Source organism: Ranitomeya variabilis, chromosome 1, assembly GCF_051348905.1.
Source record: "Ranitomeya variabilis isolate aRanVar5 chromosome 1, aRanVar5.hap1, whole genome shotgun sequence".
In the NCBI taxonomy this organism is placed as follows: Eukaryota; Metazoa; Chordata; class Amphibia; order Anura; family Dendrobatidae; genus Ranitomeya; species Ranitomeya variabilis.
In genome coordinates this window covers 14175866-14200022 of record NC_135232.1, presented here as the reverse complement: position 1 = coordinate 14200022, position 24157 = coordinate 14175866, and the positions used below count along the sequence as shown (strand labels likewise).

The 24157-nt window shown below is 46.6% G+C and overlaps 1 protein-coding gene across 2 annotated transcripts; it reads right to left on the bottom strand.

Annotated features, from left to right (window-relative positions):
* Positions 1–574: 574 nt before the first annotated feature.
* On the bottom strand, positions 575–20668 carry LOC143793560 (uncharacterized). 2 transcript variants are annotated; one of them, XM_077280629.1, is made up of 5 exons: positions 20551–20668; positions 19963–20109; positions 19467–19646; positions 18262–18385; positions 575–4524 (listed from the first exon to the last, which is right to left on the bottom strand). In XM_077280629.1, the coding sequence occupies exons 2-5, from the start codon at positions 20050–20052 to the stop codon at positions 3266–3268; spliced, it is 1653 nt and encodes a 550-aa protein (XP_077136744.1). In that variant the 5' UTR covers positions 20053–20109; positions 20551–20668; the 3' UTR covers positions 575–3265. The 2 variants fall into 2 exon arrangements, with proteins under 2 accessions (XP_077136744.1, XP_077136745.1); XM_077280630.1 differs by lacking the exons at positions 19467–19646; positions 19963–20109 and having other exon boundaries at positions 18262–18340; positions 20551–20637.
* Positions 20669–24157: the final 3489 nt, after the last annotated feature.

Sequence of the window (24157 nt, the reverse complement as noted above, 5' to 3'; positions counted from 1 at the left end):
GGACCTTTTTTTAGTCGCTGATCACCCGCTGTCATCGCTGGATCGGCGTGTGTGACGCCGATCCAGCGATGTGTTCACTTGTAACCAGGGTAAATATCGGGTTACTAAGCGCAGGGCCGCGCTTAGTAACCCGATATTTACCCTGCTTACCGTTGTAAAAGTAAAAAAAAAACACTACTCACATTCTGATGTCTGTCATGTTCCCCGGCGTCCACAGGGTTAAAACTGCTTTCGGCAAGAGCGCTGCTAATATGCACGCGCTGCGGCCGAGAGCTTCCCTGCACTGAATGTGTCAGCGCCGGCCGGCAGTAAAGCAGAGCACAGCGGTGACGTCACCGCTGTGCTCTGCTTTACGGCCGGCGCTGACACATTCAGTGCAGGGAAGCTCTCGGCAGCAGCGCGTGCATTACCAGCGCTCCTGCTGAAAGCAGTTTTAACCATGTGGACGCCGGCGGGGGACGTGACAGACATCAGAATGTGAGTATGTAGTGTTTTTTTTTTACTTTTACAATGGTAACCAGGGTAAATATCAGGTTACTAAGCGCGGCCCTGTACTTAGTAACCCGATGTTTACCCTGGTCACCCAGGAGCTGCAGGGGGACTTCGGCATCGTTGAAGACAGTTTCAACGATGCCGAAGTCGTTCCCCTGATCGTTGGTCGCTGGAGAGAGCTGTCTGTGTGACAGCTCCCCAGCGACCACACAATGACTTACCAACGATCACGGCCAGGTCGTATCACTGGTCGTGATTGTTGTTAAGTTGTTTAGTGCAACGGTACCTTTACACAGTATGCTAGATAGTATATCAGTGGGCAAGTCTGTATTCTTGACCCACCAGACATAAACACTTAAATTCACAAGCCAATATACAGATAAAAAGCCAGTTCTTTTGTTTTTGCAAAACATGTTTGTCTGGGAAATTAAGATACACTGGTGGCAGACAGGGGGATATGATGCCTGTGAAGAAACCAGATTGTAACGGGGCCTACTAAGCTGGGGTACCTCTTTCAGTACCACCCCGTGTTTCAGGAGGTCCACTCTGCTTTGGCTGCAGTCTGAATGAAGGACGCTGGCTGGAATTGCTTGGTAACATGGGCGCATATAAAAGATCACTGCTTCTCCACATATTTCCAGTCTGACAACACTTTACTCACAGGACACTGAATAAATCACACAGATACAGAGGGCAGGCCAAACATACATTACAATAGCCGCAGGTGGCCGGAGCCTGCCGATATTTACTGTGGGAATTACAAAGGTAGGGGGAGGAAAAAAGGGGAATATCGTGTCCCCTCTGCCCAGGGGCGCAGCCTGTGGGCTGATGCATTAGGGACATGCATCTCACATGGAACCTATTATACATACATATAACTGCACAACATATTCTGGGTGCTGAGTGGTTCCGTAACACGTCAATTATGGATTTGAGTTGGCGATACTGGCAGATTCCTGAGCCGCAGAAGTCCACTTTATCACACCCTTCGTACTGTACGAGTCCACGGTCATGCCATTCGGCATGAAGAATGCCCCTGCCACTTTCCAGCGGATGGTCAATCACCTGCTTCAGGGACTGGAGAAGCACGCAGTGGCGTACTTGGATGACATTGACGTCTTCAGTTCCTCCTGGGAGGAACACCTGCAGCATCTACAGGAGGTGCTCAGGCGAATTTACCAAGCAGGCCTGACCATCAAGCCAGGAAAGTGCCAGATGGGCATGAGAGAGGTCCACTACCTGGGGCACCGGGTAGGCAGGGACTTCATGAGGCCAGAGTCTGGGAAAGTGGACACGATTGCATCCTGGCCCACCCCCAGGACCAAGAAACAGGTGCTGTCCTTCCTGGGCACTGCAGGGTACTATAGGCGCTTCGTAGAGAACTATTTTAGCCTGGTAAAAACCTTGAAGGACCTCATCAGTTAGAAGCTACCCCAGTCGACTGGACGGACAGCTGTGAGGTGGTTTTCCGGGCTTTGAAAACAGCCCTGTGCAACTCTCCCATGCTAAAAGCAGTCGACCGTTCCTGGTACAGACTGACGCCAATGAGTTTGGCCTCGGTGTTGTGCTCAGCCAGGTTGACTTGGGGAACCAAGAGAACCCCGTGCTGTACCTGAGCCAGAAGCTTCTGCAGAGGGAAGTGGCCTATTCCACCATCGAGAAAGAGTGCCTGGCCATGGTCTGGGCCCTGCAATGTTTGCAGCCCTAACTGTACGATCGCACCTTCACTGTGGTGACAGACCACAACCCTCTTTCTTGCTACAGCCTGTGTCTGGTATGAATGGAAAAATATCCCCCCTGTAATTATTGACATATGGATATTAAAATTGTGTAGGTTTTGTTATAATTATTGCCTAGGCAATATATTGTTCTGTATCTCTCTTTGGCCTGAGGCACCTCATTTTATATATTTTTTTGGTTTTAATGAGTAATATTTATTTTTCTCATCTACCTCTTTTTGTACACTTCTTGACCTGAGATTTTCTTCCATCAATATTATATATTAAGATTTGATTTAGGTATAAACGTGTGACGCTAAGTCACTACTCACGGACAAGCCTAGAGAAAGGGTAGACAGAAGGTGTGAGGTCAGATACCAGAAGGGCACAAGATAAAGAGCAGCAGGACAAAGACATGGTCAGGTAACAGTCAGGGGTTGAATACCAGGAGGGTACATCAAGACTAGGGAGTAAGAAAAACAGACAGTCAGAGGCCAAGTACAGGGTCAGGGTCAGAGCATCAAGAGCAGAAGGGATAATCCACATGAATAGTCACGACAAATCCTACATCCGGCAACGAGATCAGAGAAAGACACAAATCAGACAAAGCTAAGCACACACCAAACTAAGCTCAGCTATTGCTGACTCCAATCTGCTATCGGCTCACAGCTAGCCAGCTAAATAGCTAGAAAATGACCAAGGATGAGAGGCATCTGGGGAAATGCCTGAAGGCTTGACCAGATTGAGCAGCAGGGCTGTTGATCAAAATGCTGCGAGCCCAGAATGCCCCTGGATCGGATTGGATTAATAGACTGTCACTCACAACACTGACAGTCCAGCATACACCACATCCCATTGTGAGGTTGAGCCATCACTCTCAGCCTCCCTAGTCCAGAGTAAAGAGGAGACCATGACAAAAAGACTTCCCACATTCTGAATATGAATACAGCTTTTCTCTGTATGACTTCACTCATGTCTAACAAGATTTGATTTATTTACTAAAGATTTCCCACTTATTGAACATGAATATGGCTTAACTTCGGTGTGACTTCTCTTCAGAGAAGATGTGATTTATGCATAAAAGACTTACCAAATTCTGGACATGAATACAGCTTCTCTCCTGTGTGAGTTCTCTGATGTTTAACAAGTTTTGATTTCTCCGTAAAGCATTTTCCACATTGTAAACATGAAAACGGTTTCTCCCCTGTGTGAATTCTTAGATGTGTTACAAGATTTATTTTTTGGCTAAAAAATTTCCCACATTTTGAACATGAATATGGCTTCTCTCCTGTATGAATTCTCTGATGTCTAATAAGATGCCCTTTAACCGCGAAGGACTTCCCACATTCATAACATGATAATGGCTTTTCTCCTGTGTGAATTCTCTGATGTGTAATAAGACTATAGTTATGTTTGAAGGCTTTCCCACATTCTGAACATGAAAATGGCTTTTCTCCTGTGTGAATTCTCTGATGTTTAATAAGAGTCCCTTTATCTGTGAAGGATTTCTCACATTCTGAACATGAAAATGGCTTTTCTCCTGTGTGAATTATCTGATGTCTAATAAGACTCCCTTTATCTGTGAAAGATTTCTCACATTCTGAACATGAAAATTGGTTTTCTCCTGTGTGAATTCTCTGATGTCTAATACGACTACTGCTATGTTTGAAGGATTTCCCACATTCTGAACATGAAAATGGCCTTTCTCCTGTGTGAATTCTCTGATGTCTAATAAGATCGCCTTTATCGGTGTAGGATTTCCCACATTCCGAAGATGAAAATGGCTTTTCTCCTGTGTGAATTCTCTGATGTCTAATACGACTACTGTTATGTTTGAAGGATTTCCCACATTCTGAACATGAAAATGGCCTTTCTCCTGTGTGAATTCTCTGATGTCTAATAAGAACGCCTTTATCGGTGTAGGATTTCCCACATTCCGAAGATGAAAATGGCTTTTCTCCTGTGTGAATTCTCTCATGTAGAACACATTTTGATTTATTTGAAAAGCATTTCCCACATTCTGAACAGGAGTATGGCTTCTCTCCTTCATGTTTGCTTTGAGTTAGATAATCTGAGCTTTTAGTAAATTCCTTGTCACACTGAAATCTTGTATCCACTTTGCCACCTGGAATTGTGGTAACAATACGAGATTGCTCAGGAGAGGGTTCCTCATGATTAGGAGGATTATAAGAAAGTGAAGTGCTGGGAAGTCCAGGAGGTCCATGAAGGGTAAGGAGGTTTTCTCCATTAGAATGCTTCCTGATATCTTCTTTTTTACAATTTAGTGATAAACTGTTATTATCACAAGGATTTCCTATAAGAATGAAAGATAAAATTCACAAAAGGGATTTTGAAATTTGATGGAGCTCAAAATGAAGACCCTCGTCAGTGAAAGTACCGGTAATCAATAGAGGGAAAAAAAAATCTAGGACTAATCTCTCCCTAGATGAGCACTAAAGTTCACCTTACCTGCCAGCGGAGGTTGGTACCCTAGTTGTGGACGCGATGGCACCCCCGCTGAACGTCGGTAGCCCTAGGGACCCTAATGCACCCTGAACATCCTACACACTATAATAGACACAAAAAAACACACATACAAAAACAATTAAAGGGAGTACCAAAGATATAAATATCTCATAGTTATTGCTGTATGTTCCAGGAGGGATGCAGACAAGATGTGTAGTCACATTAATACCCCAACAAAGATTTGTGCAATCCGTGTTACTGATGAACGTCTGATTATCTGACTGAAATGTCTATATATTTTGGATTTCTTGCACAAATAAAAAAAATTTTAGTCTGCATTATATCCGAGCAGCAAATTTTCTGCTCATTAATAACTCCCAAATGACACCTCTGAAACGTGATTGTGGGGCACTACTATGCTGCCATGATGCCTGTCGTGTTCGTACGCTTATGAAAGCAACCGACTGGTGTAGGAGACCGTGATGTTTGGTGCACACAGAAATATTATGGTATTTTGTGTATAGCACAAGCGATTGGACGATCATAGCTTCATGTACCCTAAGGGGACCACAATAGACTGAAAACATTTGAAATTAAAAAAAAAAAAAAAGTGGAAAAAAATTAAAGAAAATATAACAATTTGACTCACACTTCCCGCCCATCAAAAATAACAGAAAATATAAAAATGCACGATGTATCGCTATGTTTGGACTTTTATAATCTATAAAGATGTCAAATTAATTAATTATCCCAGTCAGTAAACTCTATAAAGGGTGAAAATTGTGGAGGGTTTTGGCTGCTGCAAACACTGCAAAAAATGCAATAAGAGAAGATCAAAACCTCGCACCTACCCCAAAATGATAGCAGCAAAAATTGAGCTTGTTTTGAAGTTTCACATCACTTGGAAATTTTTACTGCTTTCCCAAAGAGGCAAAAACAAAATACCGTACTATTAAAATCCAATAATTTATTTCACATATATATATTTTTTTAAATAAAACAAGGGAATTTCAGATAATTGCTGAGGGTAAAACAAAGATCAGGGACTTGAGCAATGGGACATATATAATTAGTGCCGTATTATTATTGCGTCATTTATTCCATGGCGCTTTACATGTGAGGAGGGGTGTACATAATAAAAACAGGTAAAATAATCTTAAACAATACAAGTCACAACTGGTACAGGAGGAGAGGACCCTGCCCGCGAGGGCTCACAATCTACAAATTACACCTAATCAATTTTTGTCTTCAGCAGTCAGCCAACAACACTTTGTAAAAATGCCCAGTGCAATAAATCAGTGTTATGATGACTGTGTTACAGTATAATGTAGGATGTAAAGTGTCTAGTGCAAATAGGTGCATTACCATATGCTAATGCCCATGTCTCAACTGAATCATAATACTTACATAAGTGATAGTCCCGTTGTCTGCACCCTCAGATACCCTGACAGCGCCGTTTCGCCGTACTGGCTTCCTCAATAGGGGGCATGTGTGCTGCCATTAGAACTGCCAGTCTATAAATATCCCCATGAACAGCTGATGTTACTGTCGGCCTCTCCGGTGATGTTTTGCGCATGTGCCGGACCTTGGACTTCCTCCCTTGTGAATAGTGACTTCCAGCTCATCACATCTGGAACGCAAGCGTGGAACGCTATGGGTCACCATCATGAGCGAGGCAGGAAGACACGGGTAGTCCTGACTTGCGCATGCGCCAACTGGGCGCCGAACAACAAAGAAATATTGTATAACACTACAAGGAGAGATGGGCAGATGATGCGGTGCTGGTATTATAGAAATAAAAACTTTGTTGGATAAGGGCTTATGTGTATACTTTATAAACCATCAATCTGTAAGGTGCAATACAAGTGCAATATAAATATTAAGGTGTCAATTCATCTTATTTATACATACAAGAAGGGAAAAACAATTAATCCCAAAAATGCTATATTACAAGTGTAATCAAAACACCCAGTGTGTACGTAAACATATATAAGGATAACATTCATTAAAACATACAAATAATGACAATATTAATAATAAATTCTATAAAGTTAATTGTAGTAAATATTACGTGAAAACGCAAAAACAAATTTGTCAAAATTAATACCCTGTTAAAATATACATATTATTGAATATTAATTATAAGAATTTGGTCAGGACTACCCCGTGTGTTCCTGCATTATACTGTAACACAGTTAGCATTAGGCTATGTGCACACGTTGCGGATTTCCTGCGGATCCGCAGCTTTTTTTCTGTGCAGAAACGCTGCAGATCCGCAAGTGATTTACAGTGCAATGTAAATCAATGGAAAAAAAATGCTGTGCTAATGGTGCGGAAAATTCTGCACGGAAAAGCTGCGGATTAAAAGAAGTAGCATGTCACTTCTTTTGTGCGGATCTGCAGCGTTTTTGTACCCATTCCATTATAGAAATCAGCAGGGGTAAAAACGCAAGAAATCCGAAGCAAATCTACACCTGCGTTTTCTGCCAAGAGATGCAGAATTCGCACAAAAAATTCCAGAGGCAAATCTGCAATGTGTGCACATACCCTAACAATGATTTATTGCACTGGGCATTTTTACAAAGTGTTGTTGGCTGACTGCTGAAGACTAAAATTGATTAGGTGTAATACGGCACTAATTATATATGTCCCATTGCTCAAATCCCTGGTCTTTGTTTTACCCTCAGCAATTATCTGAAATTTCCTTGTTTTATTTAAAAAAATATATATCCGAAATAAATTATTGGATTTTAATAGTACAGTTTTTTGTTTTTGCCTCTTTTTTCTCTGTGATACACATGGGGGATTTGGTCAGTATTAAGTATTTTGAGGTTACAATTATATGATTGGACTTTTGAGATGCTTCCTCATACATCATGATAATATGGATGAAGTCATCCAAAAGTACAACTCGTTCCACAAAAAAGAAGCCCTCATATGGCTACATCAAAGGAAGAACAACAAAGTTATGGCTCTTAGAAGAAGGAGAGGATAAAACAAAAGCGCAAAAATGGAAAAATCGCTCTGGAGGGAATGAGATTGGGATATAGGAACCCCTCAATTATTAGGGTTGGTAAACAAGTAACTTTTACTTATTAGTTTCCCGAGAAAGTCTTCGGACAAGATTTATGAAGCCATTGTCCTTTACAGTATGGTTGGCATTGGAGGATGAAATCATGACCTCCACCTCCTTTAATGCAGCTCCTATGTCCCATTTATTCTTTCTCCTGTATTCATGGATTATATCTGGAGGATTCTTTATGGAAGCTCTTCTTCCTGTCTGCTGCTTCTCCAAGATTTTGATGAAGGACACAAATAAAGACTTCTTTTCTTTCAAATAGAATAGCGCAGAGCTTGGTTACAGAAATAGTGTCACCTTACCAGTATTTCATACTATCTGAATCTTGTCGATTTGGCCAGGACTGCCGTACGAGCCGCCATAAACACTTGCTCCACAGACATCCACAAGGAATCCAGCAGATAGTTTAGTCATAAGGTTACAAACGTTTTTCATCCTATATTTCCTTTTGTTCATCAAATGGAAGATTTCCCTTCATGTCCCTGGAAACCAGTAATTTCCTCTCTGGGTGAGGCCACTCTTGAAGGGTAATTTTCTTTACATTTTCACGAGGAATGAAAACGTCTTCTGTGAGGCCTCAGTCCAAATATTTCTACCTGCATGGACCATGATTTTCTATGCTCACTGTACAGCGTACAGCTTTCAGAGGGATATCCTTCTTATCATTTATTACTGGCACAACAGATATAGCAAACACTGGAGAGACCTGTCAATCAACTGGAGCAGGGCTGGGTTGAAGAAGCCGACTGAGTATATCATCGGGCAAGACAAGTCTGTCTTTATAGTTCCCGGCTTTTCAAATTATTTTTCATTCTCATCACACCCGGTACAAAGAAACAAGTGACTCACCATCCACACTGGCCAATCTTGAAGTCACTAGTGTATGACATCATGGCGGAGTGCATGGCATCAATTGCTGGAGTGATGCAATAATTAATTAATTGCTTAATCATGCGACCTTGGTGAGAGACACCAGGGAAAAGCCTAAGATGCCTTGGGACCTGTCATTGGGACAGCAGCAGGCAGGGAAGGAGCTGTGAGGTATACCAAACAAAAAGAAAACCCCTTTAAAAAAATTAAACTTCATCATTTATGAAGTTAAAATCATAGGTATAATGGATCTAGCGCATACATTATATATATACAGTATATATTTTACAATGTAGGGTCATAAGCGGGTGGAACTGCTTTAGCCATCACAAATCAATTAAGCTGATCCAAAAATCTCAATGGGACTGAGGTGAGTTGTGCCTACCCTCACTGACCCTACCTGACTGCAGAGGTTGGCACCCTAATAGGTCGATGTGGTGCCCCCATTCAATGTTGACTTTCCCTATGTGACCCTGCTGTGGCCTCACTTAAAACCAACCACCACCATCACCCAAGTGCTGAAATGCGTAAATATATCAATGCTGTCTGGTTATAAAACCCTGATTAGCTGAAGAAAACAGAATTAGACTTACCGGTAATCTGGTTTCTAAGAACCCTCCACAGGAGGATATCACCCCACCCGAATAGGGACGGGAAATACAAAAAGGTCAAAGTAGCCCACCCACATCCTCTCTTCAGTGTTTTTCCAAAGGACTACAAAGGTAAGAATGCTTCAAAAAAATTTTATTTACCACCGGATTTTAAACCGGGGTGGGAATTACCCATGCTGTCAAGGGGGCTTCTTAGAAACTGAATTACCGGTAAGTCTAATTCTATTTTCTCAAATAACCCTCCACGACAGCACTGCAAGACAAATACCAACGACTATTTTTAGGGAGGGACAATGGCCTGGAGAACTTTTCTCCCAAAGGCTAAAGGTACCTTCACACTAAGTGACGCTGCAGCGATACAGACAACGATGCCGATCGCTGCAGCGTCGCTGTGTGGTCGCTGGAGAGCTGTCACACAGACCGCTCTCCAGCGACCAACGATGCCGAGGTCCCCGGGTAACCAGGGTAAACATCGGGTTGCTAAGCGCAGGGCCGCGCTTAGTAACCCGATGTTTACCCTGGTTACCAGTGTAAAATGTAAAAAAACAAACAGTACATACTCACCTTCGCGTCCCCCGGCGTCCGCTTCCTGCATTGACTGAGTGCCGGCCCTAACAGCAGAGCGGTGACGTCACCGCTGTGCTGTGCTTTCACTTTACGGCCGGCGCTCAGTCAGTGCAGGAAGCGGACGGCGGGGGACGCGAAGGTGAGTATGTACTGTTTGTTTTTTTACATTTTACACTGGTAACCAGGATAAACATCGGGTTACTAAGCGCAGCCCTGCGCTTAGTAACCCGATATTTACCCTGGTTACCAGTGTAAAACATCGCTGGTATCGTTGCATTTGCTGTCAAACACAACGATACACGGCGATCTGACGACCAAATAAAGTTCTGAACTTTAACCAACGACCAGCGGTATCACAGCAGGATCCTGATCGCTGCTGCCTGTCACACTCAACGATATCGCTAGCCAGGACGCTGCAACGTCACGGATCGCTAGCGATATCGTTTAGTGTGAAGGTACCTTAAGTCTTTGATGGACATCAAGTCAAGTCTATAGGGTTTGGAGAAGGTATGGACCAAGGACCAGGTAGCGGCTCTGCAGATCAGCTGGATGGAAGCGATTGCCTTCTCGGCCCAGGAGACAGCCTTAGTGGATCGAGCTGTAAATTTTTCCAGGGGCGAAAGATTTTGGTTTCGGTAAGTTTCACAAATTGCTTTCTTGATAGTGATGAGCGAATATACTAGTTACTCGAGATTTCTCGAGTATGCTCAGGGGTCCTCCGAGTATTTTTTAGTGCTCGGAGATTTAGTTTTTCTTGCTGCAGCTGAATGATTTACATCTGTTAGCCTGCATAAGTACATGTGGGGGTTGCCTGGTTGCTAGGGAATCCCCACATGTACTTATGCTGGCTATCAGATGTAAATCATTGAGCTGCGTCAAGAAAAACTAAATCTCCGAGCACTAAAAAATACTCGGAGGACACCAGAGCATGCTCGAGAAATCTCGAGTATATTCGCTCATCACTATTTCTTGATCCAGTTGGCAATAGTGCTTTTAGATGTTTTCTTCCCATTATTTTGGGCCGTAGAGCTGGATGAAGAGATTCTGATCCTTCGTCCAAGATTGTGTTTGTTGAAGGTAGTGAAGGACCAGTCTTCGCACATCTAAGGAATGAAATTCTTCCTCTATCATTTGCTGTGCTGGCATTTGGCAAAAGGAGGGAAGAATAATTGCCCGTGATCTGTGAAATTCTGAGACCACCATGGGCAAAAAGGATGGGTCCAGTCGAAGAACAAGTCTATCACCCAGAATTCTCAAATAGGAGTCTTTGAAAGAGCCTGAAGGTCTGGAGGACTAGACGCACACCAAGATACAAAGGCTTTCCATATTTTATGATGGATGGTATTGGTTACTGGTTTTCAACTTTTTTGGAGAGTTTGTATAACTATCTGAGAGGCCTTTACTTTTTAGGATTGCGAACTCAGAAGCCAAGCAGCCAGACACAGACTTTCGGGGTCCAGGTGGTAGATCGGACCCTGGTGACGAAGGTTTCTTCTTCTAAATTCAAGTTGTTCAGAGTGCCGTACAAGCTTCTCTTCGGCCAGAAAGATGCCTCTAAAATTATTTTTACATTCTAGGTTCTTATTTTTGGGAGCATTCTTGGCAGGACTGGAATCAGCGGAAATGCATAAGCCAGGCTGAATCTCCAGGGATCAGCAAATGCGTCCACCTCCATGCAGGCATCGTTTGGGTTCAAGGAGGAGTACTGATCCCTTTTGCATTCTGATGACTTGCAAACAGGTCTGCTTCTGGATGTCCCCATCTTATGGTTAGCATTTGGAAAACCTCTATATTTAAGCTCCATTTGCTTGGATGCACATCTCTTCTGCCTAGAATATCGACCTGGATATTGGAAGAGCAGATAGAGAGAGATGCTCTTCTGTCCAAGAAAAGACTCTTGTTGAGACTCCTTTTTGATCTTTGCGATTACTTGATGACGGAGGTGAGCAACCGTGGTCAAGTTGTCTGAGTAAACCCTTACGTGGATGCCTTGAATTATGGATGTTGCTGATCGGAGTACCTCCTCTACTACCTTCAGGTCTCTGAAATTGGAGGATAGATGGCTGATCTCCCTTGTCCGGAGCCCCTGGAAGGAAGTGTAGGTGATCATAACTCCCCCACCAGCCTCTTCTGCTGACATCCACTGCTATTGTTGATAGGGGGTTCTGAATCCAGCGGACTCCTCTCTTTAGGTTCCATTGATCAAGAGACCAGGTAAGAGAGCACATTACCCGAACGGGGGCCAGAATCTTCCTGTTCAGAGATTCTGGGGATCCATCCCAATTTGAAGGGATGTAGGTCTGTAAAGTTCTGGTATGCGCTTATGCCCAGGTTACAGTCTAAATGCATGACATCATTGAGCCCAGGTCTGACATCGCAAATCTTACGGATACTGATTTCTGGCTTCACAGGAAGGTTATTTTACATTGGATATATTTCTCTTTTGGCAAGAAGGACGTTTGTCTCCCGGAGTCCAGTACAATACCCAAGAAGGTTTTTGTAGTGGAAGGGACTAAAGGCCCCGTCACACTTAGCAACGCTGCAGCGATACAGACAACGATGCCGATCGCTGCAGCGTCGCTGTGTGGTCGCTGGGGAGCTGTCACTCAGACCGCTCTCCAGCGACCAACGATGCCGAGGTCCCCGGGTAACAAGGGGTAAACATCGGGTTGCTAAGCGCAGGGCCGCGCTTAGTAACCCGATGTTTACCCTGGTTACCAGTGTAAAATGTAAAAAAACAAACACTACATACTCACCTTCGCGTCCCCCGGCGTCTGCTTCCTGCACTGACTGAGCGCCGGCCCTAACAGCAGAGCGGTGACGTCACCGCTGTGCTGTGCTTTCACTTTACGGCCGGCAGTCAGTCAGTGCAGGAAGCGGACGGCTAGGGACCTGACGGACACCGGAATGTGAGTATGTAGTGTTTGGTTTTTTTTACATTTACGATGGTAACCAGGGTAAATATCGGGTTACTAAGCGCGGCCCTGTGCTTAGTAACCGATGTTTACCCTGGTTACCAGTGAAGACATCGCTGAATCCGTGTCACACACACCGATTCAGCGATGTCAGCGGGACCTCAACGATCAAAAAAAAAGTCCAGGCCATTCCGACACGACCAGCGATCTCACAGCAGGGGCCTGGTCGCTGGTACGTGTCAAACATAGCGAGATCGCTACTGAGGTCGCTGTTGCGTCACAAAACTTGTGACTCAGCAGCGATCTCGCTAGCGACCTCGCTTAGTGTGACGGGGGCTTAAGTCTGACTTCTAATGGTTCACCAGCCATCCTAGGGTTGTCAAAATCTGAATTGTTTACTGTAGATGTTCTTTAAGGGATTATACAGAAGCTTTCTTTCCTGATGAAAGCAACGACCTCTACCATGATCCTTGTAAAGATACGAGGTGCTGACGATATTCTGAATGGCAGAACGTTAAAATGGAAGTGCAGTATTTGTCTTCCTTGGGTAACTGCAAATCTTAAAAATTTAGGTAGGTTGGATAAATGAGGACATGATAATAAGCCTCCTGTAAATCGATGGTAGTCATGACGAAGTTCTGCTGTCAAGGAGTTACCGCGACAGTAGTACCAGAACGCAGCGTCTTATGGCTCCTGCTCCACCGCTGAGAAGAAGCACTTCTCCAGTATATTTAATGTTTGTTTTCTTTCAGCAGGAAAGGGGTTAATCGGCCATGTGGTAATCCCGGCATTCAGCTGTGCTTGGTTAGCCACTCCCCTCTCCTATAAAAGCTAGGCTTTCAGGCCAGATCCTTGTCTGAGATAGCACTTGCTAGACAGACCTGGAGTAGTGAGGAGCTGGTGTCTGGAGTTTATTGTGCGACAGTTGTTTGGTTTGTACACTTGGAAATTCCTCATCCTTACCTTCCTTAATTTCTTCCCCCTTCCTTCACACCCTGGTGAATTCCTCAGTCATTTGTGAGTGTATATTTTGTGTGAGTGGAATTTTCTTTTAACCTTGTCTTGGTTCCCCTGTTTGTCGGGTTGGTGTACTGCGGTACACGGTAGCGCCTCTCTTTCCCGGGTGGGGAAAGGGACAGACACAGAGCTGCAGTTAGTAAACAGGGCAAGGGCAGAGCTCCCAGCATCCTCGCCATCTGAGGTATCCCGGGGAACAGGGCGAGTTAGGGCGCCCCCTAGTGCTAGGGCCAGGAAAGGAACCCCTGGTCCCAGTTTACTCGCCAGTCCAATCGTGACATCTGCCCTATCAGGTGGGCTATCTAACAGCCGTGAGACATCAGGTGCGGAGATGCGAGAATATCACTCGAATACCTGCGATACTCTGTGCATACCCAAGCACGCGACGCAAACTCGTGCAGCAAGCAATTGTCTCATCACTTATGATGACATACAGTGCCTTGCGAAAGTATTCGGCCCCTTGGAACTTTTCAACCTTTTCCCACATATCATGCTTCAAACACAAAGATACCAAATGTTAATTTTTGGTGACGAATCAAGAACAAGTGGAACACAATTGTGAAGTTTAACAAAATGTATTGGTTATTTTAAATTTTTGTGGAAATTCCAAAACTGAAAAGTGGGGTGTGCGTTATTATTGGGCCCCTTTACTATCAGTGCAGCAAACTCACTCCAGAAGTTCATTGTGGATCTCTGAATGATCCAATGTTGTCCTAAATGCCTAATGATGATAAATATAATCCACCAGTGTGTTATCAAGTCTCCGTATAAATGCACCTTCTCTGTGATAGTCTCAGGGTTCTGTTTGAAGCAGAGAAAGCATCATGAAGACCAAGGAACACAACAGGCAGGTCCGTGATACTGTTGTGGAGAAGTTTAAAGCCGGATTTGGATACAAAATGATTTCCAAAACTTTAAACATCCCAAGGAGCACTGTGCAAGCGATCATATTGAAATGGAAGGAGTATCATACCACTGCAAATCTACCAAGACCCGGCCGTCCCTCTAAACTTTCATCTCAAACAAGGAGAAGACTGATCAGAGATGCAGCCAAGAGGCCCATGATCACTCTGGATGATCTGCAGAGATCTACAGCGGACAGTCTGTCCATAGGACAACAATATTATTATTATTATTATAATTATTATTAATAATAATAGCGCCAACATATTCCGCAGCGCTTTAGAGCATAACAGTTTCAAACACAACAGTCATAAGTAACAACGTTGGCAATACAATAATTAAAGCACAATAAGCCGCCCCTGCTCGTGAGAGCTTAAAATCTACAATGAGGAGGGGGAGATACAGAGTACAGGTGTGTATTTACAATGATGTATTTACAATGATGGTCCAGCCATCTTCAGGGGGTGGGGGATAGATGGATAGTGAATGGGCTACACACGCACAAACATAAAATGACTGATTAGTGAACGTGATAGGCCGCTCTGAACAAATGTGTTTTGAGGGAGCGCCTAAAACTATGCAAATTGTGGATGGTCCTAATATCTTGGGGTAGAGCATTCCAGAGGGTTGGCGCAGCATGGGAGAAGTCTTCGCACACTGCACAAATCTGGCCTTTATGGAAGAGGGGCAAGAAGAAAGCCATTTCTCAAAAGATACCCATAAAAAGTGTTGTTTAAACTTTGCAACAAGCCACCTGGGAGACACCAAACATGTTGAAGAAGGTGCTCTGGTCAGATGAAACCAAAATCGAACTTTTTGGCAACGATGCCGAACGACATGTTTAGCGTAAAGGCAACACACCTTGAACACACTATCCCCACTGTCAAATATGGTGGTGGCAGCATCATGGTTTGGGCCTGCTTTTCTTCAACAGGGACAGGGAAGATGGTTAAATTTGATGGGAAGATGGATGGAGCCAAATACAGGACAATTCTTGAAGAAAACTTGTTCGAGTCTGCAAAAGACCTGAGACTGGGACGGAGATTTGTCAATCGAGAATCTGTGGAAAGAACTGAAAACTGCTGTTCACAAACGATCTCCATCAAACCTCACTGAGCTCGGGCTGTTTGCCAAGGAAGAATGGGCAAGAATTTCAGTCTCTCGATGTACAAAATTGATAGAGACAAACCCCAAGAGACTTGTAATCGCAGCAAAAGGAGGCGCAACAAAGTATTAAGTTAAAGGGGCCCAATAGAAGTGCACGCCCCACTTTTCAGTTTTTGAATTTCCACAAAAATTTAAAATAGCCAATAAATTTCGTTCAACTTCACAATTGTGTTCCACTTGTTGTTGATTCTTCACCAAAAATGTACATTTGGTATCTTTATGTTTGAAGCACACAGCGCTTTACAGTTTTGCACACACATTATTATCGCTGTCCCCGATAGGAAATTTGGATTGTGAGCCCCATCAGTATGTCTTTGGAATGTGGGAGGAAACCGGAGTACCCAGAGGAAACCCACGCAAACACTGGGGAGAACATACAAACTCCTTGCAGATGTTGTCCTTGGTGGGATTCGAACCCAGGACCCCAGCACTGAAAGGCTGCAGTGCTATCCACTGAGCCACCGTGCTGCCCCTCTTGCAAAAGTGAGAAATTTGGGGCTAAAGCAACTTTTTTGTGAAAAAGATGAACTTTTCAGTATGACTACCTAATGTTATCTGTGTTGTACCTGTGGCTTCAAAATGCTCACTATATCCCTGGTAAAATCCTTGAGGGGATGTAGTCCCCAAAATGTGGTAACTTGTGGGGGGGGGGGATTTCCACTGTTTAGGCTCATCAAAGGCTCTCCAAATGCAACACGGTGTCCGCTAATGATTCCAACAAATTTTGCATTCAAGTATTTAAATTGCACTGCTTCCCTTCCGAGCCCAGCTGTGCACCAAAAAAGTAGTTTTCCTCCACATATTGGGTATTGGCATGATCAGAAGAAATTGCACAACAATTTTTGGGGTCCATTGTCTCCTGTTACCTCTGTGAAAATAAACAAATTTGAGTCTAAAGTAACATTTTTGCGAAAAAAAAACTTAAATGTTTATTCTCTTTCCTTCCACATTAATTTCTCTGAAGCACTTGAAGAGTTAATAAACTTTTTGAATGTGGTTTTGAGCACTTTCAGAGGTGCAGTTTTTAGAACGGCTCTCCAAACACGATATGACACCCTCAGACCATGCCATCAAAGTCTGATTCCAAAACATCACATATTGATTTCTGAGCCCTAAAGTGCGCCCAAATGGTAGTTTTTCCCCACATATGGTGTATGTACGTACTAAGGAGAAATTGCACAACACATTTTGGGATCAATTGTATCCTGTTACCCTTGTGAAAATAGCAATTTTGGGCTAAAAACATTTTTATGGTAAAAATTTGATTTTTTTTTTTCACATCTCAACGTTATACACTTTTTTGAAGAACCTGGGATTCAAGATGCTCACCACACATCTAGATAAGTTCCCTGAGGGGTCTAGTTTCCAAAATAGTGTCACTTGTGGGGGGTTTCCACTGTTTAGGCACATCAGGGTCTCTCCAAACGCAACATGGTGGCAGATAATTATACCAGCAAATTTTGCATTCAAAAAGTCACATGGCACTCATTCACTTCTGAGCTCTGGCGTGCGCCCAAACCGTAGTTTTCCTCCACTTATGGGGTATCTGCGTACTCAGGAGAAATTGCACAACAATTTTTTGGGTCCATTTCTTCCTATTACATTTGTGAAAATATAAAAAATTGGGTCTAAAGTAAAAGTTTTGAGAAACAATTTAAATGTTCATTTTTTTTCCTTCCACGTTGCTTCAGTACTTATCTGAAGGGTTACTAAACTTCTTGACTGTGGTTTTGAGCACCTTATCAGGTAGTTTTTAGAATGGTGTGACATATGTATCTGATATAAGAGAATAAAAATTAATAGCTTGAAAATTGCTAAATTTTCGTCAACTTTCCAATTTTTTTTTTTCACAAATAAACGCAAGCCTTCTACACAACCTGGATTTACTCTCTGGAATATCGATCCTCTGCGGATTACCTGACTCTAATAGGAAAGAAGTGATCTGCAGAAACATCCCCCTCCACGCTCCTTCCTCTCACCGTCCCTCTTTCCATCTCTTCTGCTTTCCTCTATTCTCTTCGCTTTCTTTCGTCTTCTTCTCCTGACCTTACTTACACGTTACCGTTAGATCACTGACTATGAGACTATAATTAGGGAATTAATATTCTGCCTTCAGTATAAGTCCGATGTTACGTTCTAGACCGTGCAGGAACCTGGGAACTGACACCACTGTACTCGGACTATTACTCTCCGGTGATTGTCTGATATCACCGCGGTTATTGCCCTGATTGTAACACTTGTAAATTTATAAACCAATAAATAAAGATAAATCTAGAATAACTTCTCCATCAGCGGCAGAGAATCATCTGCATGACCCGAATGTGAGGTCCGATCAGCCGTTATAGGAGAGATTCATCCCACAGAGAAAACACGGAAATATCTGTGTCTGCATCACTAATAGCAACCGGCCAACGCTGAAGAGACAATCTGATGTCATGGGGAAGGTTTCCTCTCACCTCGTGGTGTAAGAGGCCGGAGCTCCTCCATCATCACATCCTGGTACCGATCCTGGTGTCCTTCTAGATACTCCCACTCCTCCATGGAGAGATAGACAGCGACGTCCTGACACCTTATAGGAACCTGACAACAACAACACTGTCATCACCCAGAATCCTCCAGTGCTGTATAATGTCCCAGCAGTCACCTCTCCGCTCATCACCCAGAATCCTCCAGTGCTGTATAATGTCCCAGCAGTCACCTCTCCTGTCATCACCCAGAATCCTCCAGTGCCGTCCTGCATAATTTCCCAGCAGTCACCTCTCCGCTCATCACCCAGAATCCTCCACTGCCGTCCTGTATAATATCCCAGAAGTCACTTCTCCAGTCATCATCCAGAATCCTCCAGCGCCGTCCTGTATAATGTCCCAGCAGTCACCTCTCCGCTCATCACCCAGAATCCTCTAGTGCCATCCTGTATAATTTCCCAGCAGTCACCTCTCCGGTCATCACCCAGAATCCTCCAGTGCCGTCCTATATAATTTCCCAGCAGTCACCTCTCCGCTCATCACCAAGAATCCTCCACTGCCATCCTGTATAATGTCCCAGCAGTCACCACTCTGCTCATCACCCAGAATCCTCCAGTGCTGTAAAATGTCCCAGCAGTCTCCTCTACGGTCATCACCCAGAATCCTCCAGTGCCGTCCTGTATAATGTCCCAGAAGTCACCTCTCCGCTCATCACCCAGAACCCTCCAGTGCCGTCCTGTATAATGTCCCAACAGTCACCACTCTGCTCATCACCCAGAATCCTCCAGTCCTGTATAATGTCCCAGCAGTCACCTCTCCGCTCATCATCCAGAATCCTCCAGTGCCGTCATGTATAATGTCCCAGCAGTCACCTCTCTGCTCATCACCCAGAATCCTCCAGTGCTGTATAATGTCCCAGCAGTCACCTCTCCGCTCATCACCCAGAATCCTCCAGTCCTGTATAATCTCCCAGCAGTCACCTCTCCGCTCATCACCCAGAATCCTCCAGTCCTGTATAATGTCCCAGCAGTCACCTCTCCGCTCATCACCCAGAATCCTCCAGTCCTGTATAATGTCCCAGCAGTCACCTCTCCGCTCATCACCCAGAATCCTCCAGTCCTGTATAATGTCCCAGCAGTCACCTCTCCGCTCATCACCCAGAATCCTCCAGTCCTGTATAATGTCCCAGCAGTCACCTCTCCGCTCAGCAGCTCAATCATCTTGTTGCTGAGCTCCAGGATCTTCTTGTTCCTCTCATGTAGCAGGGAGTGCGGGGGAGGCTCTGTGATGGGGCCCGGGCTCCGCCCTCCTGACTCCTGGAGATGGATGATGGGAGTCACACCGCCCCCCGGTGTCTTCCTCACTATTGTGTAATCCTGTGTATGGAGAGAGACACTTAGGGAGAAGATTCCTTCCCGACTCCAGATCTGACAATCAGTAGAAATCCCGGGATCAATATCCGTCTCCAGTAATCTGGGGCCATAACCGGGAATATTATTCCCCTCCGGACAGACATCCCGGCCCCTCTACAGCTCTTATAGGGAATCCCCATGACAACTCCTCCGGGCAGAGAGCTCCACACAATCACTGCTCTTACAGGAAAGAATCCTTCTCTCTATTCTGGATTTCCTCCTCCCGATGTCGGACTTGTCACAGAACACAATAAAGCTGATAGAAATGTAGAGGAGTTACCTCTCCGCTCAGCAGGGAGACGATCTCCAGGGCCAAGTGGAATAATCTTCTGGTGGTCTCATCCCTGTCCTCGTCCATCCTCGGGGTCATTCAGGAGGAGGAGGGATGAGCACTGGATCAGCTGGAGGGATCTCGTCCTGCCGGCGTCTTCATGATGAAGGAGAAGATGGAAATCACAGGGGACGAGAGAACGACAATCACTAAATTCTGCCAAATATCAACATTTATCAGGAGGAAAAGCCACAAAACTCCACCGCGGCCTCCTCCGCCGATCTGACCGCTCATCATCAGCCTCGTAGGAGGAGGACGGTCACCGTGGTAACTACAGCACCAGCAGAGGATATCACCATGGTAACTACACCGCCAGGGGAGGACGGTCACCGTGGTAACTACTCCACCAGCGGGGCCGTGAGATGAGGAGCAGACGCTGCACATCCCCCATACAATGCTGCCCGTCCCCAACACTGAGGAGCCGCAGTCACACGGAGCAGGAGCCTCCACAGGAACAGCTCTGATCTCACCCCACACTCTCCTCTCACAGATTTACCACAAGCACCAAAACTCCACCAAACCCTCCTGTAATCTCACCGGAATGGCGGGAAATCTGCTGCTGGCTGACACCAGAGAACACGAGCTGCACACAACCAGGACGGAGCTGCTGCACTGAGAGCTAAAGGACCTGTGGTGACGTCACCGTCATGTGATCAGGGGGCGGGGCTCAGGAGAGAAGTGGTGAAGAAATTCTGATTCCGGCAGCTCCGGTGTAGACGGCTCAGCGGTGACAGGAGGAGAATGGAGGAGATTCCAGCAGCTCCGCTGTAGATGGCTCAGCGGTGACAGGAGGAGACTGGAGGAGATTCCGGCAGCTCCGGTGTAGACGGCTCAGTGGTGACAGGAGGAGAATGGAGGAGATTCCGGCAGCTCCGGTGTAGACGGCTCAGCGGTGACAGGAGCAGAATGGAGGAGATTCCGGCAGCTCCGGTGTAGACGGCTCAGCGGTGACAGGAGGAGAATGGAGGAGATTCCGGCAGCTCCGGTGTAGACTGCTCAGCGGTGACAGGAGGAGAATGGAGGAGATTCCGGCAGCTCCAGTGTAGACGGCTCAGCGGTGACAGGAGGAGAATGGAGGAGATTCCGGCAGCTCCGGTGTAGACGGCTCAGCGGTGACAGGAGGAGAATGGAGGAGATTCCGGCAGCTCCGGTGTAGACGGTTCAGCGGTGACAGGAGGAGAATGGAGGAGATTCCGGCAGCTCCGGTGTAGACGGCTCAGCGGTGACAGGAGGAGAATGGAGGAGATTCCGGCAGCTCCGGTGTAGACTGCTCAGCGGTGACAGGAGGAGAATGGAGGAGATTCCGGCAGCTCCGGTGTAGACGGCTCAGCGGTGACAGGAGGAGAATGGAGGAGATTCCGGCAGCTCTGGTGTAGACGGCTCAGCGGTGACAGGAGGAGAATGGAGGAGATTCCGGCAGCTCCGGTGTAGACGGCTCAGCGGTGACAGGAGGAGAATGGAGGAGATTCCGGCAGCTCCGGTGTAGACGGCTCAGCGGTGACAGGAGGAGAATGGAGGAGATTCCGGCAGCTCCGGTGTAGACTGCTCAGCGGTGACAGGAGGAGAATGGAGGAGATTCCGGCAGCTCCGGTGTAGACGGCTCAGCGGTGACAGGAGGAGAATGGAGGAGATTCCGGCAGCTCCGGTGTAGACGGCTCAGCGGTGACAGGAGGAGAATGGAGGAGATTCCGGCAGCTCCGTGTAGACGGCTCAGCGGTGACAGGAGGAGAATGGAGGAGATTCTGGCAGCTCCGGTGTAGACGGCTCAACGGTGACAGGAGGAGAATGGAGGAGATTCCGGCAGCTCTGGTGTAGACGGCTCAGCGGTGACAGGAGGAGAATGGAGGAGATTCTGGCAGCTCCGGTGTAGACGGCTCAGCGGTGACAGGAGGAGAATGGAGGAGATTCTGGCAGCTCCGGTGTAGACGGCTCAGCGGTGACAGGAGGAGAATGGAGGAGATTCCGGCAGCTCCGGTGTAGACGGCTCAGCGGTGACAGGAGGAGAATGGAGGAGATTCCGGCAGCTCCGGTGTAGACTGCTCAGCGGTGACAGGAGGAGAATGGAGGAGATTCCGGCAGCTCCGGTGTAGACGGCTCAGCGGTGACAGGAGGAGAATGGAGGAGATTCCGGCAGCTCCGGTGTAGACGGCTCAGAGGTGACAGGAGGAGAATGGAGGAGATTCCGGCAGCTCCGGTGTAGACGGCTCAGCGGTGACAGGAGGAGAATGGAGGAGATTCTGGCAGCTCCGGTGTAGACGGCTCAACGGTGACAGGAGGAGAATGGAGGAGATTCCGGCAGCTCCGGTGTAGACGGCTCAGAGGTGACAGGAGGAGAATGGAGGAGATTCTGGCAGCTCCGGTGTAGACGGCTCAGAGGTGACAGGAGGAGAATGGAGGAGATTCCGGCAGCTCCGGTGTAGACGGCTCAGCGGTGACAGGAGGAGAATGGAGGAGATTCCGGCAGCTCCAGTATAGATGGCTCAGCGGTGACAGGAGGAGAATGGAGGAGATTCCGGCAGCTCCGGTGTAGACGGCTCAGCGGTGACAGGAGGAGAATGGAGGAGATTCCGGCAGCTCCGATGTAGACGGCTCAGCGGTGACAGGAGGAGAATGGAGGAGATTCCGGCAGCTCCGGTGTAGACTGCTCAGCGGTGACAGGAGGAGAATGGAGGAGATTCCGGCAGCTCCGGTGTAGACGGCTCAGCGGTGACAGGAGGAGAATGGAGGAGATTCCGGCAGCTCCGGTGTAGACGGCTCAGAGGTGACAGGAGGAGAATGGAGGAGATTCCGGCAGCTCCGTGTAGACGGCTCAGCGGTGACAGGAGGAGAATGGAGGAGATTCTGGCAGCTCCGGTGTAGACGGCTCAACGGTGACAGGAGGAGAATGGAGGAGATTCCGGCAGCTCTGGTGTAGACGGCTCAGCGGTGACAGGAGGAGAATGGAGGAGATTCTGGCAGCTCCGGTGTAGACGGCTCAGCGGTGACAGGAGGAGAATGGAGGAGATTCTGGCAGCTCCGGTGTAGACGGCTCAGCGGTGACAGGAGGAGAATGGAGGAGATTCCGGCAGCTCCGGTGTAGACGGCTCAGCGGTGACAGGAGGAGAATGGAGGAGATTCCGGCAGCTCCGGTGTAGACTGCTCAGCGGTGACAGGAGGAGAATGGAGGAGATTCCGGCAGCTCCGGTGTAGACGGCTCAGCGGTGACAGGAGGAGAATGGAGGAGATTCCGGCAGCTCCGGTGTAGACGGCTCAGAGGTGACAGGAGGAGAATGGAGGAGATTCCGGCAGCTCCAGTGTAGACGGCTCAGCGGTGACAGGAGGAGAATGGAGGAGATTCTGGCAGCTCCGGTGTAGACGGCTCAACGGTGACAGGAGGAGAATGGAGGAGATTCCGGCAGCTCCGGTGTAGACGGCTCAGCGGTGACAGGAGGAGAATGGAGGAGATTCTGGCAGCTCCGGTGTAGACGGCTCAGCGGTGACAGGAGGAGAATGGAGGAGATTCTGGCAGCTCCGGTGTAGACGGCTCAACGGTGACAGGAGGAGAATGGAGGAGATTCCGGCAGCTCCGGTGTAGACGGCTCAGCAGTGACAGGAGGAGAATGGAGGAGATTCTGGCAGCTCCGGTGTAGCCGGCTCAGAGGTGACAGGAGGAGAATGGAGGAGATTCCGGCAGCTCCGGTGTAGACGACTCAGCGGTGACAGGAGGAGAATGGAGGAGATTCCGGCAGCTCCGGTGTAGACGGCTCAACGGTGACAGGAGGAGAATGGAGGAGATTCCGGCAGCTCCGGTGTAGACGGCTCAGCAGTGACAGGAGGAGAATGGAGGAGATTCCGGCAGCTCCGGTGTAGACAACTCAGCGGTGACAGGAGGAGAATGGAGGAGATACCGGCAGCTGCTGTGCAGATGGCTCAGCAGTCAGCGGAGCAGAATGTATTTTCACATAGTACTGTCTATAAGGACATCCTCTGTATAGCAACTGCATACTAGTTATATTGAGAATACAGGTTAACTCAATTAGCTAATTATGTTACTTGAAGGCGAATGGTGGCTATTATTGAGGGATATAGAAGATGTATCTTATTGGGATTTCCTGTGACACTAACAATAAGTAGCAAGTATTTGTGAGGTGTAAAGGGTATGATA

Bases quoted from the DNA above. Each gene is read 5' to 3' on its own strand.
- LOC143793560 (XM_077280629.1), bottom strand. From the start codon at position 20,052: ATGACCCCGAGGATGGACGAGGACAGGGATGAGACCACCAGAAGATTA. The intron at 18,386-19,466 runs GTGACTGCTGGG...TGTTGTTGTCAG, and splicing joins TTGAGCTGCTGAGCGGAGAG to GTTCCTATAAGGTGTCAGGA. The intron at 4,525-18,261 runs GTGAGAGGAAAC...TCATTCTTATAG, and splicing joins CCGGCCTCTTACACCACGAG to GAAATCCTTGTGATAATAAC.